This window comes from Bubalus bubalis, chromosome 3 (assembly GCF_019923935.1).
Source record: "Bubalus bubalis isolate 160015118507 breed Murrah chromosome 3, NDDB_SH_1, whole genome shotgun sequence".
In the NCBI taxonomy this organism is placed as follows: Eukaryota; Metazoa; Chordata; class Mammalia; order Artiodactyla; family Bovidae; genus Bubalus; species Bubalus bubalis.
In genome coordinates this window covers 11,033,410-11,049,420 of record NC_059159.1, presented here as the reverse complement: position 1 = coordinate 11,049,420, position 16,011 = coordinate 11,033,410, and the positions used below count along the sequence as shown (strand labels likewise).

The window sequence follows — 16,011 nt, the reverse complement described above, 5'->3', positions numbered from 1 at the left end:
TCAGGGAGGGGAGTGAGTGTCACTGGACAGAAGGGAGTACCATTAAAGGGATGCAGTCAACAGAATGGAAATCATGATGGCGACTGAAGGTGGAGGCATCTGTTTCTTCTCAAGACAGAGGAAATATACCTTGTCCTGATCAGGACCCACATCAACCCCAAAGTATTCAATGGACTTAGAGAGAAAGAAAAAAAACAGCAGAGAAGCCAGTTTAAAGGAGGAAGATGGTTCAGTCAAGCTGGGACCAGGTGAGAAAAGTATCCCGTTCCAGTGAGGGCCCTGATTTATAATTTCAGGTGAGTCAATCCTCCAGGGACTTAGTTCCCTACCTGAAGAAGGGCTTATCTGAGCTCACCTCACTCCCCACTGGACAAAGAAGGGCCATCAGATGGTCCCTGGGATCGGGGACACAGCAGCCATTATTACCTACACCCGCTCTCTCCGAGGCTACGATCCCAACACACATGCGGTCCTGGAACATGGAGGCGGCTGATGGGGTCTCTTCCGGGACTCGGAAGTGGTGAGCCAGGTAGGCCTGGATGTCCTTGAGGGGCGCCTGGGGGGTGACGAGGACCTTGTGCTGGCTGAAGGCCGAGGGGAGATAGCAGTGCTCCCGCTCACAGTCACAGACCATCACGAGCCGGTAGTGCTCCCGGTGGGGCTGCGTGCACAGCCTCTGGAAGAGCGCCTCTGCCCGGCAGGCCACCTCGTAGCTCAGCTGGTCCGCATACAGCAGGCTATAGACCCCAAGTCCCTGGGAGCCTGGGGTCAGGCAGCGATGCAGGAGCAATGCCACCTCCTCGAACGTGGTGTCTGGGGTGCAGATCAGCACTTCATCGTAGGTGGGCAGAGGTTGGTGTGGGGTCTGCATGTAGATGGCCAGGGCAGCTGGCAGCACCTCAGAGTGGCCACAGAGGACAAGGTTGGGCTGGCCCTCCTGTAGGCCATGGGAGAGCTCCCGCTGCACAGGGGGTCCAGCCATCCTCGCCAGGTGAGCCAGACAGTGGCCAAGGGCCTCCAGGTCCAGGCAGTGAGGCAGGAAGACACGCATGCATGTCATCGAGCATTTCATGATGACCTTCAGCTTGTCCACCAGTCTGGACTCAGAGAAGGGCAACAGTGGCAAGTTTTCCACCACTGTTCTCTCCTGGTGGGTGTTGGCCCTTCTACTGGGCCCCCTGCAGGCCCTCGAGACATCCCATGGGGTGCACTTGCCTTTGATGAAGGAGAGCATGGTGAGGGCAGCGTTGCTGGGCGTCTCCCTCCCGAGCTCCAAGCCCAGGTAAACCAGCTGCTCAGCAGTGTAGTAGTTGAGGTAAAAGTGCTCAGCTCGCTTCTCTGCCACGAATCTCTCCCAGAGGCCCAGGAAGTCCTCCAGCTGCCGGCAGAGAGCTTCCAGCAGCTGGACGACTGGCCCGCCCTCCTCCAGTGGGCCCATGAGCCCCAGGCAGAAGTCCAGCCGGATGGAGGTACCCTTTAGGGGGGTACAGTACACCTCGGCTGACCAGGCCCTGAACAGCATGTTTCCAGCAGAGTAAAGGTTTATGAAAGACTGGACAAGCCTCTGCACGTTGCAGAACACCTGCAGAGAGAGGACATGTAGTCTAGAATAACACAAACAAATTTATAATTCGAAGGGCTGGGGTTCATGTCCTCCATGGTTCACTGTGGCATCTCAAGCATGAGATTGATCATGGAAGGTCTTCCTTTCTTATTTCCATAGTCTCTTTCTTAGGAAGCGATATGTTGTGAAGATAAAGGATATCATTTATAAAGTACAAATGAACTTTACAGATTAAAAACTCATAATCAAAAGGATAGACTGTTACATAAACCAATATGTCTTTACCATTGTGGTTACTGTGGATTTCGATGAATGATGTCCAACTACATCTTTAAGTATTTTGGGATGCTTGCTGATTTACGGAGAAAATGGACATCTCTTTGGGTCATGAATTTGAAATATAGGCACTCTGCAAGACCCACTGGCTCTACTCTCCACAGTTTTAAGAGCAGAGTGATTCCTATGAATTAAAGACAAACTCAGTCTCTTCTGACTTCCCAGGCACCTCAGCAGTGAGAGTGCTCAGCCCAAACAGATGCGATTAGGACACTTGCTCCAACGTAGATACAAATCCTTACCTCGGAAAATACCTCTACGACTTCAGCATTGCTGTGTTCTTTCTTGCCAGACATCAGCATCAATTTGTTCAAAAGCTCTTTCAGCTCTTCTAAAGAGTAGTCTCGCTTCTCCTCGTGGCCTCCCTGGCCCTCGGGAAGGATTAAACGAAGAACTGTGTCTGGGGAAATCTGTGGAACAGGGCACAGTCAGAGGTCGATTTGGGGAGGCAGAAACCCCCCGAGGACAGCAGCCGTAAGAGCCTCCTGCAGCCGTGCCTGCGATGTGAGGCTCACCTTTTGGCCATCCGTGGGAGCCTTGATCACATAGATGCCTCTGCTGTTGATCGCTGTCGCCAGGGACAGGGACGAGAGCTCCACAGACCCATGACTCTCCTTCACTGTCTTCAGCCACTCGAGGTTCCGGGCAGAGTCACGCTGTCAGGACAGGAGAGAAAATGGGCCGAAGCTTAGGCGTGATCTTCTTCCTGCCACTCTCTCCACCTCTGCCTTCCAGGGACAGACGCCTCCTCCCCTTCTCTGGCCCAGTGCACCATCACCCACAGGGGAGGCGCCCCTCATCTGCTGCCCACCACTGCCACGGGCTTTGGCTCTCCCTCCTGGGTCACGCGCTGTTGCTGCAATGGCTGTTCCTCTGTGTTCCCACCCAGTGCCCTGGATACGTGGATGGGGAGCGACAGGCATGAACTCAGCTCTCTGTGAGAAGCGGCCTTCAGCCGGGCCCCTAACCGGGGATAATGCTGGCTGAAACAAGCACGTGAGCTCTGTGAGCTCCTGCCATTCCTCTTCTGCTCCTTCACCCCTAGTGGGGCCTCAGCCACCCTGTTAGGCAAGTTATGAACTATAGGCTTGCTGGAACCCTGGTGCAGCTGATTTATGTACACGGAAATGTTTACTTTTCTGATTAAAAATGAATCTGTACCAATTGTGGAAAGTATGGAAAAATACCAAAATGTATATATAGCCTATTAACTAACAACTACCCCCATTCAGAGGAAACCACTGGTAACATTTTAGCACATTTCCTTTCTATCTTTTTTCCCATGTATTTCCACCGGAGAGATCACTCTTATTTACATGCAGTTTTATATCCAGTTTTCTAACAATAGGACAGAGAAAATACTTCCATTTGGGAAGAAAAACTGTTTTTAAACATCCTTTTAAAAGGCTGCATTAAAAACCTGCCATGTGAGTGTGCAGTTGTGCCGCTAGTGTTTCTAAGTGACACTTCATTGAACTTAACCTGCTCTGGAGCCAGAAATAAGACTCACCAGTTTCATGGGCAGGTTGTGGTCATTATCCAGAGCCTTCCACAGATCTTTCAGGTGTTGCATGAACTCATCAAAACCCGCACTTGTGTCCAGCTCATAGAGCAGGGGCGCGTAACCCTGCACAGCATCGTGGAAGCAAGCTACGCGGTCCACGTCAATGTCATTCTCCCCCGCAGAGATGGAGGCCAGGTCTACGAACACCTTCAGCTCGGTGATGCCTGGGGCAGAATGGGTAGATGAATGCAGGGCTACCCTGTGATGACAGGAGCCCCAAATCTGGAACAGTGCTCCTTACTGGTGCTATTCCTGGATAGTGAATTTTTCGGGTTTTCCCACTCTGCTTCAGTAAGAACCTGGGGCACTTTTTCTTTTGCCATTTATGTTGTTTAGTGGCTAAGTCGTATCCAACTCTTTGGCAAGCCCATGGACTAGCCTGCCAGGCTCCTCTGCCCATGGGATTTCACAGGCAAGAATACTGGAGTGTGTCACCATTTTCTTTTCCAGGGGATCTTCCTGACCCAGGGATTGAACCCGACTCTCCTGCTTGGCAGGCAGATTCTTTACCACTAAGCCACCAAGGAAGCCAAGTCATTTATGTTGATACTACTGAACAAGACCTGACCCTACTGAACAACACCAATGTCTGGGCATTGCATAGGTTTTTTCTTGTGTGTGTGTACTATTTCATGTAATCCATGTAATATTGCCATTTCATTATTAAAAGTAAGCTTAGCTGGTAAATAACATGTTGACAGTCATCTACAACCAACGGCTGCTTACTAATTGAATGAAGCAGTGAAGCTGGGATGAGATGAGCACACAGCCCATCCCCTGTCCCTGGACACCAGGGCCATCCACCTTCCTTCTTTCCTGCCTCCTTCTTCCCTCCATGCATTAATTCTGCCAAAATCACCCAAGCCACAGAGCTAAAAAGACTGCCAAGCCTGTGTGCAACAATAAGTAGATGTGATTATGTCTAGAAGACAAGGCTGCCTTGGCTTCTAGTAAAAAAAAAAAAAAATTCAAGCAAAGGAAAAAGCTAAAGGGACATAATTTAAAAAAAATGATTGCCTGCTGTTCACAGCGTGCATCCAGAGTGAGAGGGAAAAAAAAGTAGCCAAGGAAATGGCTTTTACAACAGCAAATGAGTGATACTATCCTGATATAAATTCTACCTACAAACCTAGGCACACCTTGCACATTTACCTAATGAATACAGATGAAAACTTGCTAAGAGACTAGAATTATTCCAATCACTAAAATAAAGAGAGAATTATGGGAGGTGATGGAGGGCTAATTATAGTTACAATTACAATCATATTATAAAATATAAATGTATTAAAACAATGTGTCATGTACCTTAAATTTATGCAACGCTACAAGGAAAATAGTGAGGTGAAAGTCACTCAATAGTGTCTGACTCTTTGCCACCCCATGGACTATACAGTCCATGGAATTCTCCAGGCCAGCATACTGGAGTGGGTAGTCTGTCCCTTCTCCAGGCAATCTTCCCAACCCAGGGATCAAACCCTGGTCTCCCACATTGCAGGTGGATTTTTTACCAGCTGAGCCACAAGGGAACCCCAAGAATACTGGAGTGAGTGGCCTATCCCTTCTCCAGCAGATATTCCTAACCCAGGAATTGAACCAGGGTCTCCTGCAATTGCAGGCAGATTCTTTACTGACTGAGCTATGAGGGAAGCCCTTATATGTAAAATACATTTCAATTTTAAAAGTTTGAATGTAAAAAATGCAGAACATGATCAAGGGAGTGACTGCCCAGAAGTTCAGGAAGACCACCCCATGAACCATCTAAATACTCTCCAGCCTTCTGGCCACCACAGTGGCGGACTGTACCTCTGAGAGCCTCCTGGACCCAACTAATGAACTCCTTTCTCTGGGACAGCTCCTTCAGACACTGACACCGAGTCTCATCAATATCCTGCAGAAGCTTTTTGGCACGGACAATTTGCTGGTTGATACGGTCCAGTTTTTTGTGGCGAAAGTTGTCCAAGACAGTCTAGAAAGTCATCAAAGAAAGCTGTCAAAGACAGTCTGCAAGACAAAGCACTTTGTATGTGGGCTGAAACTGGCTCCTGGACCCCCAAGAAGAACTGTGCTGACCATCCCAATAGTCCCTCCCACCAAACTTCTAAAACTGACACTAGCAGTCACACTAGTGGTAAACAAAGGTAAAAACAAAGCCCTTGGCATATTCAGGCGTTGAATAAAATACAAATAACCCTGAAGGAAGCTGTGAAATCATCTTGCCCAGTTTTTCAAAGCCAGAGATCTGGGATCTCCCCACAGCCGCCCCACCCCCAACCCCAGGAGTCCCCAGTAAATAACTTACAAAGCTTAGTAAGGTGTGGAGAACACTGAAGTCACCAGTCAGGCCCAAATTCTCTTTGACCTCCAAGATGACCTTGGCTGAGTCGACTGCCTGATGCAGGTGATGGTATTCCTTGATCTGCTGGACTCGCTCCTTGATCCAATCCTGCTCTCCGGGATACAGAGCCGACATGGTCTGGAGGTCTTCAGTTAGGTCGCTGTATTTATTCACAAAGTCCTTGAAGATGTCATCGATTTCCCCAAAGGTGACCTCCCCTGACTTCAGATCCTGATACAGTTTTGTAAACCTTTTGAAACAAGGACAATATAAACATTCATACACATCCTCAGGCTGAAATATCTCCCTTTCCAAGTTCTCTTCTGGCTCACTCAGCTCCTGTGCGGCTTCTTCCCATAAGATCTGGAAGATGTGACTGTCCTTTAGCAAATATGCGTTTTTGGCCATTTCTTGGACTTCAGGGCTCAGGTTATAATGTGTTGTCCACTTCGAGTCAACGGAGGTGGCTGACACAACTTGATTTAACTTTTTCCCACTGAGGTCTTCCGAATGTCTTTCAGCAATCTCTCCAAAATCCACTTTTGAAACCATAAGAGAATGTCAAGTCAAACTCGGTTCACAATCATTTTACTTTCCCAGTTTTCACTCCCCTTGCTGCTCTTAAGGAAATGCAAGTGAACACACTTGGTGCATTTGTTCTCAGTGAGCATCCCTAAATCTCCACCCTCGCCTTGCTCTTCAGTTTTCTTTCTTTTTTTTTTTAATTTTATTTTATTTTTAAACTTTACATAACTGTATTAGTTTTGCCAAATATCAAAATGAATCCGCCACAGGTATACATGTGTTCCCCATCCTGAACCCTCCTCCCTTCTCCCTCCCCATTCCATCCCTCAGTTTTCTTGACAAAGAAGGCTTTGCACCTTCTGGGTGAAGATGACCATTTGAAGTCTGCACATGTTTCCACTCCCTCCCCAAATCCTGCTGCCATGATTGAACTGAGATTGTTTTTCAAAAGCCATAAAGCAACAGGGCTGGGAAGTATAGAAAAGGAGACCACAGCAACAAAACTTTGGAACTTGAAAAGCAGATGTGCTGAGGGTAAATAATGTTTCAAGCCTGAGAACTTGGATTCTTAGCCCATAGTGGGGAAACCTGAGATTCTGCCAGGCGTCTGTCATCATAGAATTTCCCACATGCACAGACCCTGGCTGCACAGATGCTGGAATTTGAGAGGTGGTGATGAAATAAGGAGGATTGGGCTGAAAGTCTGCATAACAAGTCATCAAACAGGCTCATTTTCATCCCAACCCATTCCATCAGCAGGCTGATGGTACCTCCTCCACCCTGGCATGCAACAGGTAGTTTATATTCTAGAGAGGCTCTAGAGGGCTCACAGAGGGCTCTCTTGATTGGGGGGTTTCAGGTACATGGCGGAATAAACGCATTTCCAGACACCTACACTTCGTCAGGAAGCTAATGGTTGGTATGTGCCACTAAATTTGAGAAGCTAGAAAGGAGAAGAGAGGACACAGGGAGTAGAAGGAAGGACTGGGGCTAGATATGCATCTTGGATGCTGAGAACCCTCCAGCCCTCATTGCTGTCTTGACTCATAGAGACCTGGCAGGCAGCGCTATATCTTCCAGGCAAGAGACTGGTGATCTGAGCAGCCCAAGAGAGAGGAGCTAAAGATACAGGCTATTTCAAAACTTAGCCACCCCACCCTCAGAATCCCCCACCAGGGCGTTAGTTGCCCCTCTTAATATAAACAGATAAAAAAGAATTCTAGACAGAGGACCAAAGCCTTAAACATGAAAAACAGACATTAAAACATACCAAGAGATAAAAGCAACTTGGAGGAAAGAGGAAACTATTTAAGAAAAAGAAAATCTCTAAATAAAAAGTATAAAAAATCTCAGAAAGATATGATACTATAGCCATGAACCAGAACAGGATAGTATGGAAAAAGGATCACTCAAAGCAAAAAGAGTTCTTGTAAATTAAATAAAAGAAAGAAGAAAAAGTAAAAAATTTAATGGCAAGCTTAGAAAGAAAACTTAAGAAATTGCTCAGAAAACAGAACAAAACAAGACATGGAAAATAGGAGAGAAAATATATGGAAGTTAGATGACTATTCCAGGAGCTCCAATATCCAACTGTAGATTCCAACAGAAGAAAAAGTAATCACTTAACTAACACAAGAAGCTTCCCCAGAACTCAAGGACTTGGATTTCTAGATTACAAAGACCCACTTCAGTATGCCCAGTACAGCAGATGGGAAAGAGAGCCATTCCAAGGAACATCATTAGGCCATTTCAGAATAAGGGGGACAAAAAAAAAAAAATCTCAAGAGCCTCCAGGGAGAAAATATGTCATCCACAAAGGATGAGAATCCTAGATCAGATCATATCAGATCAGTCGCTCAGTCGTGTCCAACTCTTTGCGACCCCATGAATCGCAGCAATCCCAACCTACTCTAAACAGTGACCCTGCAGAGACAATGGAGCCACAAACCCCAAATCCTGAAGGAAAGATCTGCACCAAACAACAGATCTCCTGTGAGGGCAGACATTTTCAGATAGGCAAGAACTCCTGGGCCCCTTACTCAGGAGAAACAAGAGCGTGTATTTCACTAAAACACAGGAGGGAGAGCAGGGAGCCATAACATCCAGGATACAGATCCAGCTGAGAAGAGAGGCAGGATACCCCTAGGATAGCTTATCTCCGGTTTGGCAAGATTCTATCTGAAAAAGCAAATGGATCTCCTTTGGAGGAAATTGTTGGTAAAGAGTCTGGCATTGAATTAAAAAAATAAATACACTGAAAACAAAGCATAGGACAAGATGAGAGTTTTAAATCTAGAGAAGACAGTTTGCATAAGAAGTGGGAGAGAATAATGGCTCCGGTGTAAAGAGTGTATTTACAGAGTCGTGACATTTAAACCCTGAGGGCTGATGAAATTATGATAAAATTGGAAGGAAGTGAGATTGGAAAGGCTATGTGTACAAGACAGAAATTGGAAAAACAAGGAAATCTAAATCCTAATTATCCATAAATGATAATGTTTAAACCTGAAAAACCAAGAAACAGGCTATTTAGCGCTATGTCAGATAATTACCAAAAAATTTTTTACTTTATTAAAAATTAACACATTAGAAAAAGCCTCCCCCCTCCAAGATAAAGGGCTGCTACTCTGATATGTTTTTAATCATATTATCCTTTGACCCTTCTCCCCTGCGGACCTTTCAATTTTGTTTATTTTAATGCTTTAAGAATATCACCTTTTATCACGTCTTTTACCCTCCCACACAACTTCAGGAGAGAGTCAACATTTGTCTTCTCTTTCTTTAGAGTGAATAGTTCAATCTCCCTCTGACTCAGCACTTGCTCTATAGGGTGTTTTTTGTCTTGGGCTAAAGAACTTTTACTCTCTGGAAAAAAAAAGAAAGGAAAGGAAGTCAGTAGAACAAACAAATATCCACTTTGTGGCAAGCCATTTCTCGAACCTCCCGTGAGTGTGCTCCACATGATGGGCTGTGTGGAGGGTGATGCCAGAGCCTGTATACATGGCTACTCCAAGATGTCCTGTGTCAGTCAGTAGGAATAAAAACAACCAGTACTCTAACATGGTCAGTATTTGATCACTTCCCCTAATTTTCCAAATAGGGAAAGGAGTATGTCAAGGCTATATATTGTCACCCTGCTTCAGTCAGTCAGTCAGTCAGTCAGTTCAGTCGCTCAGTCGTATCCAACTCTTTGCGACCCCATGAATCGCAGCACGCCAGGCCTCCCTGTCCATCACCAACTCCCGGAGTTCACTCTGATTCATGTCCATCGAGTCAGTGATGCCATCCAGCCATCTCATCCTCTGTCGTCCCCTTCTCCTCCTGCCCCTAATCCCTCCCAGCATCAGAGTCTTTTCCAATGAATCAACTCTTCGCATGAAGTGGCCAAAGTATTGGAGTTTCAGCTTTAGCATCATTCCTTCCAAAGAACACCCAGGGCTGATCTCCTTTAGGATGGACTGGTTGGATCTCCTTGCAGTCCAAGGGACTCTCAAGAGTCTCCTCCAACACCACAGTTCAAAAGCATCAATTCTTCGGCGCTTAGCTTTCTTCACGGTCCAACTCTCACATCCATACATGACCACTGGAAAAACCATAGCCTTGACTAGACGGACCTTTGTTGGCAAAGTAATGTCTCTGGTTTTCAATATGCTATCTAGGTTGGTCATAACTTTCCTTCCAAGGAGTAAGCATCTTTTAATTTCATAGATGCAGTCACCATCTGCAGTGATTTTGGAGCCCCCAAAAGATAAAGTCTGACACTGTTTCCCAATCTATTTCCCATGAAATGATGGGACCAGATGCCATGATCTTCATTTTCTGAATGTTGAGTTTTAAGCCAACTTTTTCACTCTCCTCTTTCACCTTCATCAAGAGGCTTTTTAGTTCCTCTTCACTTTCTGCCATAAGGAAGTCAGTAGAACAAACAAATATCCATTTTGTGGCAAGCCATTTCTCAAACCTCCCGTGAGTATGCTCCACATGCTGGGCTGTGTGGAGGGTGGTGCCGGAGCCTGTATGCATGGCTACTCCAAGATGTCCCGTGTCAGTCAGTAGGAATAAAAACAACCAGTACTCTAACGTGGTCAGTATTTGATCACTTCCCCTAATTTTCCTGAGGATTAGAAGCCATCCCCTGACAACTTCCTGGAGAGAGAAGCCATCATAAAGATGACAAAGATCACCTCTCCATAAGACACACAAGCAAAGAGAGACGCTTCTGAGCTCCTAACTCCTCAGGAGCCTGAAGTCCACATCTCAACGTGATACTTACTTAACTGCCAGATGTCAAGGAATCGATCCATGTGTTGTAGGATCAGCTCCAGGTGCCCAACTAAAATTGTTCCATTGATGAGGTCATTTGTAACTTCTGTGAACACAGAGCCCGCAGTGGCCATCAACTTCTTGCCTTCCTTGGTAATATTTGCTAATATTTCCTTGTTGGTTCCTGACCAAGTGAAGAAGAGAGTTAAAACGGTAGGCACCCCACTTCCTTCCCACTTTAATGGATTGCTAGTACCTCCTATTGCTCTGCCCCAACTTTCATATAATAAAGCAAAGTCATTCTGTATTCCCAGGTATAATTCTCACATTCTTTAGAGGGCAGGATTTTCAAACATACTTAGTTTAACCATCAGAAATTTTCTTTCCCAGTAATATTAAGATCAAACATTTGGGTCATGTAATTAAAATCAAATATAGAAGCTTTATTCACAATTGCAAAATCTTGGAAGTACCCAAGATGTTCCTCAGTAGGTGACTGGACAAACCATAGTCCACCCACACAACTGAATATTATTCAGTTGTTTAAGAAGTGCGCTACTAAAAGGAACCTTTGATGCATATTGTTAAGCAAAAGAAGCCAGTCTGAAAAGGCAACAGAGAGTATGATTCCAACCATGTCCCTTTCTGGGAAAAGGCACAACTGTATAGGAGAGGAGAGGGAAGGGATGAACTGCTGGAAACAAGGAAGTTTGAGGGCAGTGAAACTGTACCATAGGATATGGTAACAGTGGATGCACACGTTAAACATTTGTCAAAATCCACAGGAAGTACAGGAGCAAACCCTAATGTAAACACTGGACTTTACTTATTCATAACATATCAATATTGGCTCATCAGTTAAAACAATGGTACTGAAGCAAGATGTTAATAATAGAGGAAATTGTGTGTGTTGAGTGGGTAGATATGGGAACACTCTGTACTTTCTGCTTAATTTTTCTGTCAACTTAAAACTGCTCTAAAATACGAGGTCCGTTAATTTAAAAGACAGAAATGGAATATTTTCAAGTGAGTATCTTTTAATAGACAACAACAAAACAAGAAGAGCCAAGTCAATTTTCTTATTTGATAACTACAACAACTCAGGCATGAGAGGAACTTGGGTTTTTTGTTGTGTTTTTTTAAGACTGTCTCAGTAATTAGATGAAATTGACACTCAAAATAATCTGTGGAGCTTTTCCATTAGATCTGAACCTATGACTCACACATAAACCTGAATATAACATTTTTAGGGCAATACACCTTTCCCCTCTGTGGTCACAAACTCTAGGGTCATGGAGGGTAGGGGTGGAAGAATCAGGCAGTACTTAGTTTTTGCTAAGGTCACCAGTACTGGATTGGACACTTACATGGATCTCAGAATAAGAAAGACAGGGCTTTAGATACAGACACACTGGGTTTGGATTTCAGTTCTTAACACTTATTATCGGCGAGACCTTTGGTAAGTCACATTACACTCTCCACCTCAGCTCTTGGTCTAAGGTTGCTACGTCAGCCCAGTAGCTGTTAGTATAGCAGTTTATTTCATCAATGGTGGCTTTCAGTGTTAGTTCTCAATTATAATACAAGATACTCTGAGCCTTCCTGGGTCTGTCCATCCAAGCTGCTTCATTTGGCAAACATCAACCCGATCTAACTGACTAACAGGTCAAATACTCTGCCGCCACTCTTGAGTCAGGAGGTGCCACTGGACAGATGCTCCAAGCACCCTCCATGAACATACCATATAACTTGAAGAGGTGCTTGATGTCTGGCCACGTGAGCAGGTGATTCAAAACCCCACGCATGTCCTCTACAAACTCCCCTCTACTTGTTGGCCAGGACTTGGTGATCACAGCAGACACAAGGTTGCCACATTTTTGCAAGTCATTATAAGAGATTTTCCCAAGGATGCTGGTTTGAGACTATAAAAAGATGAATAAAGAGAGGGATATTTAGAAGGTTATATGGTTGATTTACTTTTTAATAAAGAAGCAAATTACCTACCCAACAGCATTTCAGAAGTCTCTCATAACTAGTTTTACAATGCATCAAAAAGCCAAAAGAGTAAATAAAATACTTAACTTTTCTGAGGGCATTTCCATTTTCCTGTCCACTGTCTCCTTAAGATTGAACACTGGGGATGTGGAAACAGGTAGCCACAGACAGATACTGACACAACCCACAAATTACACCCCTTTTCTCTCGCTCAGTGCCATTTTTCTTGGAACTTTCACATTATTAAAAGCATTAAACATAATACTGCTGCTGCTAAGTCACTTCAGTCATGTCCGACTCTGTGCGACCCCACAGACAGCAGCCCACCAGGCTCCCCCGTCCCTGGGATTCTCCAGGCAAGAACACTGGAGTGGGTTGCCATTTCCTTCTCCAATGCATGAAAGTGAAAAGTGAAAGTGAAGTCGCTCAGTCGTGTCCAACTCTTAGCGACCCCATTTGGTATTATTAACTGTAATTATTTTAAAGTTGTCTACAGACAACACACACATTTTAATTCTCTTCCTAAGTGAACTGATAAAATCTTTTCAACTCTAAACATTTTTCTTCCATAATGCTTTGTTAACCTTTGGGGTCTTTTACTGCATGGTAAGCAAGTGATAAAGCCAAGGGTGGGTGAGTGGCAAAGATAATAATGAGGCATTTAGGAAAAGCCTGCAAGATTGCTGGAGGTTACATGTGAGCTGCTATGATGTAAAACAGCAGCAGGAAGCTGAGCAGCATTTCACAGAATGGGTAGAGTACTGGATTTCAGGGTGGGGAGGGGTTGCCCAGAGCCCATTCTTTGCTTGGGTGTAGAGTCTCGGAACCAGCAGTGCTTAATAGCCTTTGGCTGGTGATGTCAGAAAGCAAGTATGCATCCAAATGCGGTTCCGAGTGGGAAAGGTTGTTCACCTGGCAGACCGAGCCCACGGCTTCAATGGCACACATCTCAAAGCATTTCGCCACACTGTCTTCTGCACCTGCAGCAACCCAGTGAGAGCTGCAGAAGGCCAAAATCCGGCAGAGAGGCATCTCCTGCAAGACGGGAAGACGAGGGTGTGAGAGCTTAGGGGTGCGACACTCTCAGACCCTGTGCAATGCAAACACCCTAGTAATTTTCACTTTCCTAGTGTCATATCAGCTCCCCATTACTGTGGCCTTCTTTCCATCCCATGAGAAGCATGTCCTCCATGCTTCTAACCATTAGACCAAAAAGGCCAAAATACCTACTTAGCAGAAAAAGCATCCGGCACAGCAGCTTGCAAAAAACTAGCGAAACTGAAAGTGAGAGTCGCTCAGTTGTGTCCGACTCTTTGCGACCCCGTGGACTATACAGCCCATGGAATTCTCCAGGCCAGAATACTGTAGTGAGTAGCCTTTCCCAAGGGATCTTCCCAATCCAGAGATTGAACCCAGGTCTCCTGCATTGGAGGCAGATTCTTTACCAGCTGAGCCACAAGGGAAGCCCAAGAATACTGGAATGGGTAGCCTATCCCTTCTCCAGCGGATCTTCAGGACTCAGGAATCAAACCGGGGTCTCCTGTATTGCAGGCGGATTCTTTACCAACTGAGCTATCAGGGAAGCCCACAAAACACAGGTAAACTTTTTAATAAGATGTCTTCCTTGCTTCTCTTTTCCTAAAAAGACCCATTTAACAATTACATATAAGACTCATGTGTTTTTAAAAAGCTGAATCTTCTAGGGTCACAGGCCTCAATTAAAAATGGAGAGCACTTTTGTGTTTTCCCCCAGTTGTCACTGGGTTAACAGGGTTCTTGTCACCAACAGGCCACTTAGAGCAAAGAGCACATAGGCTTAGTTAGTGCCTATTAGAGCTTCACACAAGCCAAAGTTCCCCTGGTGGCCAGAAACTGTGCCCTTATTCTTCTCTGGGATACCATCTGTGGTCGAACTATTAAGGCTGAATCAGAAACAGTCACCTGAACCCCATGCCCTGTCCATTCAAATGCAGTCATCACATGTACTGGCTAGTCCATGTGGTCTGGTTCCAAAAAGAACATCCCCTGCCTTTCAGTACCTGTTTGAGCCTCCCTGCCATGTCCCCCAGCAAGGATTCCTTCCAGTCATACTCCATGGGGAAGTTTATTTCCACCAGTCGCCTCCAGACCTGCAAAATCCACAAGTAAGGGACAGCCAGTAAGACAGCTAGATGCCACCATGGAATTCTATGAAAGAAGACAATTATGCAGCAATCCCACTGCTGGGCATACACACAGAGGAAACCAGAAGGGAAAGAGACACGTGTACCCCAATGTTCATCGCAGCACTGTTTATAATAGCCAGGACATGGAAGCAACCTAGATGTCCATCAGCAGATGAATGGATAAGAAAGCTATGGTACATATACACAATGGAGTATTACTCAGCCATTAAAAAGAATACATTTGAATCAGTTCTAATGAGGTGGATGAAACTGGAGCCTATTATACAGAGTGAAGTAAGCCAGAAAGAAAAACACCAATACAGTATACTAATGCATATATATGGAATTTAGAAAGATGGTAACAATAACGAGACAGCAAAAGAGACACTGATGTATAGAACAGTCTTATGGACTCTGTGGGAGAGGGAGAGGGTGGGAAGATTTGGGAGAATGGCATTGAAACATGTATAATATCATGTATGAAACGAGTTGTCAGTCCAGGTTTGATGCACAATACTGGATGCTTGGGGCTGGTGCACTGGGACGACCCAGAGGGATGGTATGGGGAGGGAGGAGGGAGGAGGGTTCAGGATGGGGAACACATGTATACCTGTGGCAGATTCATTTTGATATTTGGCAAAACTAATACAATTTTGTAAAGTTTAAAAATAAAATAACATTAAAAAAAAATAAAGAAAGAAAGCTGAGCACCGAAAAGAAGACAATTATGGTAAAACAAAGAGCACAGTGCTTTGAGGACACATTGGTTCAGACTCATTTTTGTCCAGTTGTCTGCTGTGTCACTGCTAAGTCAGGGCAACCCACTTCAGCCTTATAAAACAGAGGGTCCTGACTGGGCCAGGTCACCACTAAGGTCCACTACTGTGCTTCGTCCAGAAAGGATTTCCCTCCATTGTTTTAATTTCAAAAAATTTCAAACTTAAGAGAAAGTTGCAATAACAGCATAAGGACACTCATACCTTCAGCTAGACTCCCCAATATTTAAAGTGGCTGCTCTATCTCTTTCCTTTTTGTGCTCCCTTTAGTCTTTCTCGAAACGGGCACTGTCTCTGCTGAACCAGAGTTGCAGACGCCATGCCCCTTGGCCCTTGCGCAGGCGTTCCCAACCCCATGGCCCTTCTGCTACACACAGTAGCATGGGTGTCACTCTGAGGCCCGTTCACTCAGGTGACGTCTTCCTCATCTTTCTCCCTGCCCACACTTTGCCATTGTTCACTAGTCAACTGACTGGGTCCAGGGTCCA

At 45.2% G+C, this 16,011-nt stretch overlaps 1 protein-coding gene across 6 annotated transcripts in view; it reads right to left on the bottom strand.

Moving 5' to 3' along the window:
* Nucleotides 1–16,011, bottom strand: part of RNF213 (ring finger protein 213) — a 122,235-nt gene that overhangs the window by 53,112 nt on the left and 53,112 nt on the right. For all 6 annotated transcript variants that reach the window (XM_044938663.2, XM_044938659.2, XM_045164766.1 and 3 more), the window contains 11 exons: nt 14,622–14,711; nt 13,495–13,617; nt 12,329–12,509; nt 10,598–10,771; nt 9,040–9,189; nt 5,764–6,338; nt 5,268–5,430; nt 3,411–3,628; nt 2,416–2,556; nt 2,143–2,310; nt 427–1,582 (listed from right to left, as the gene is read on the bottom strand). In XM_044938663.2, the coding sequence (XP_044794598.2) occupies nt 427–1,582; nt 2,143–2,310; nt 2,416–2,556; nt 3,411–3,628; nt 5,268–5,430; nt 5,764–6,338; nt 9,040–9,189; nt 10,598–10,771; nt 12,329–12,509; nt 13,495–13,617; nt 14,622–14,711 (3,139 nt within the window). The remainder of the gene's footprint in view (nt 1–426; nt 1,583–2,142; nt 2,311–2,415; nt 2,557–3,410; nt 3,629–5,267; nt 5,431–5,763; nt 6,339–9,039; nt 9,190–10,597; nt 10,772–12,328; nt 12,510–13,494; nt 13,618–14,621; nt 14,712–16,011) is intronic.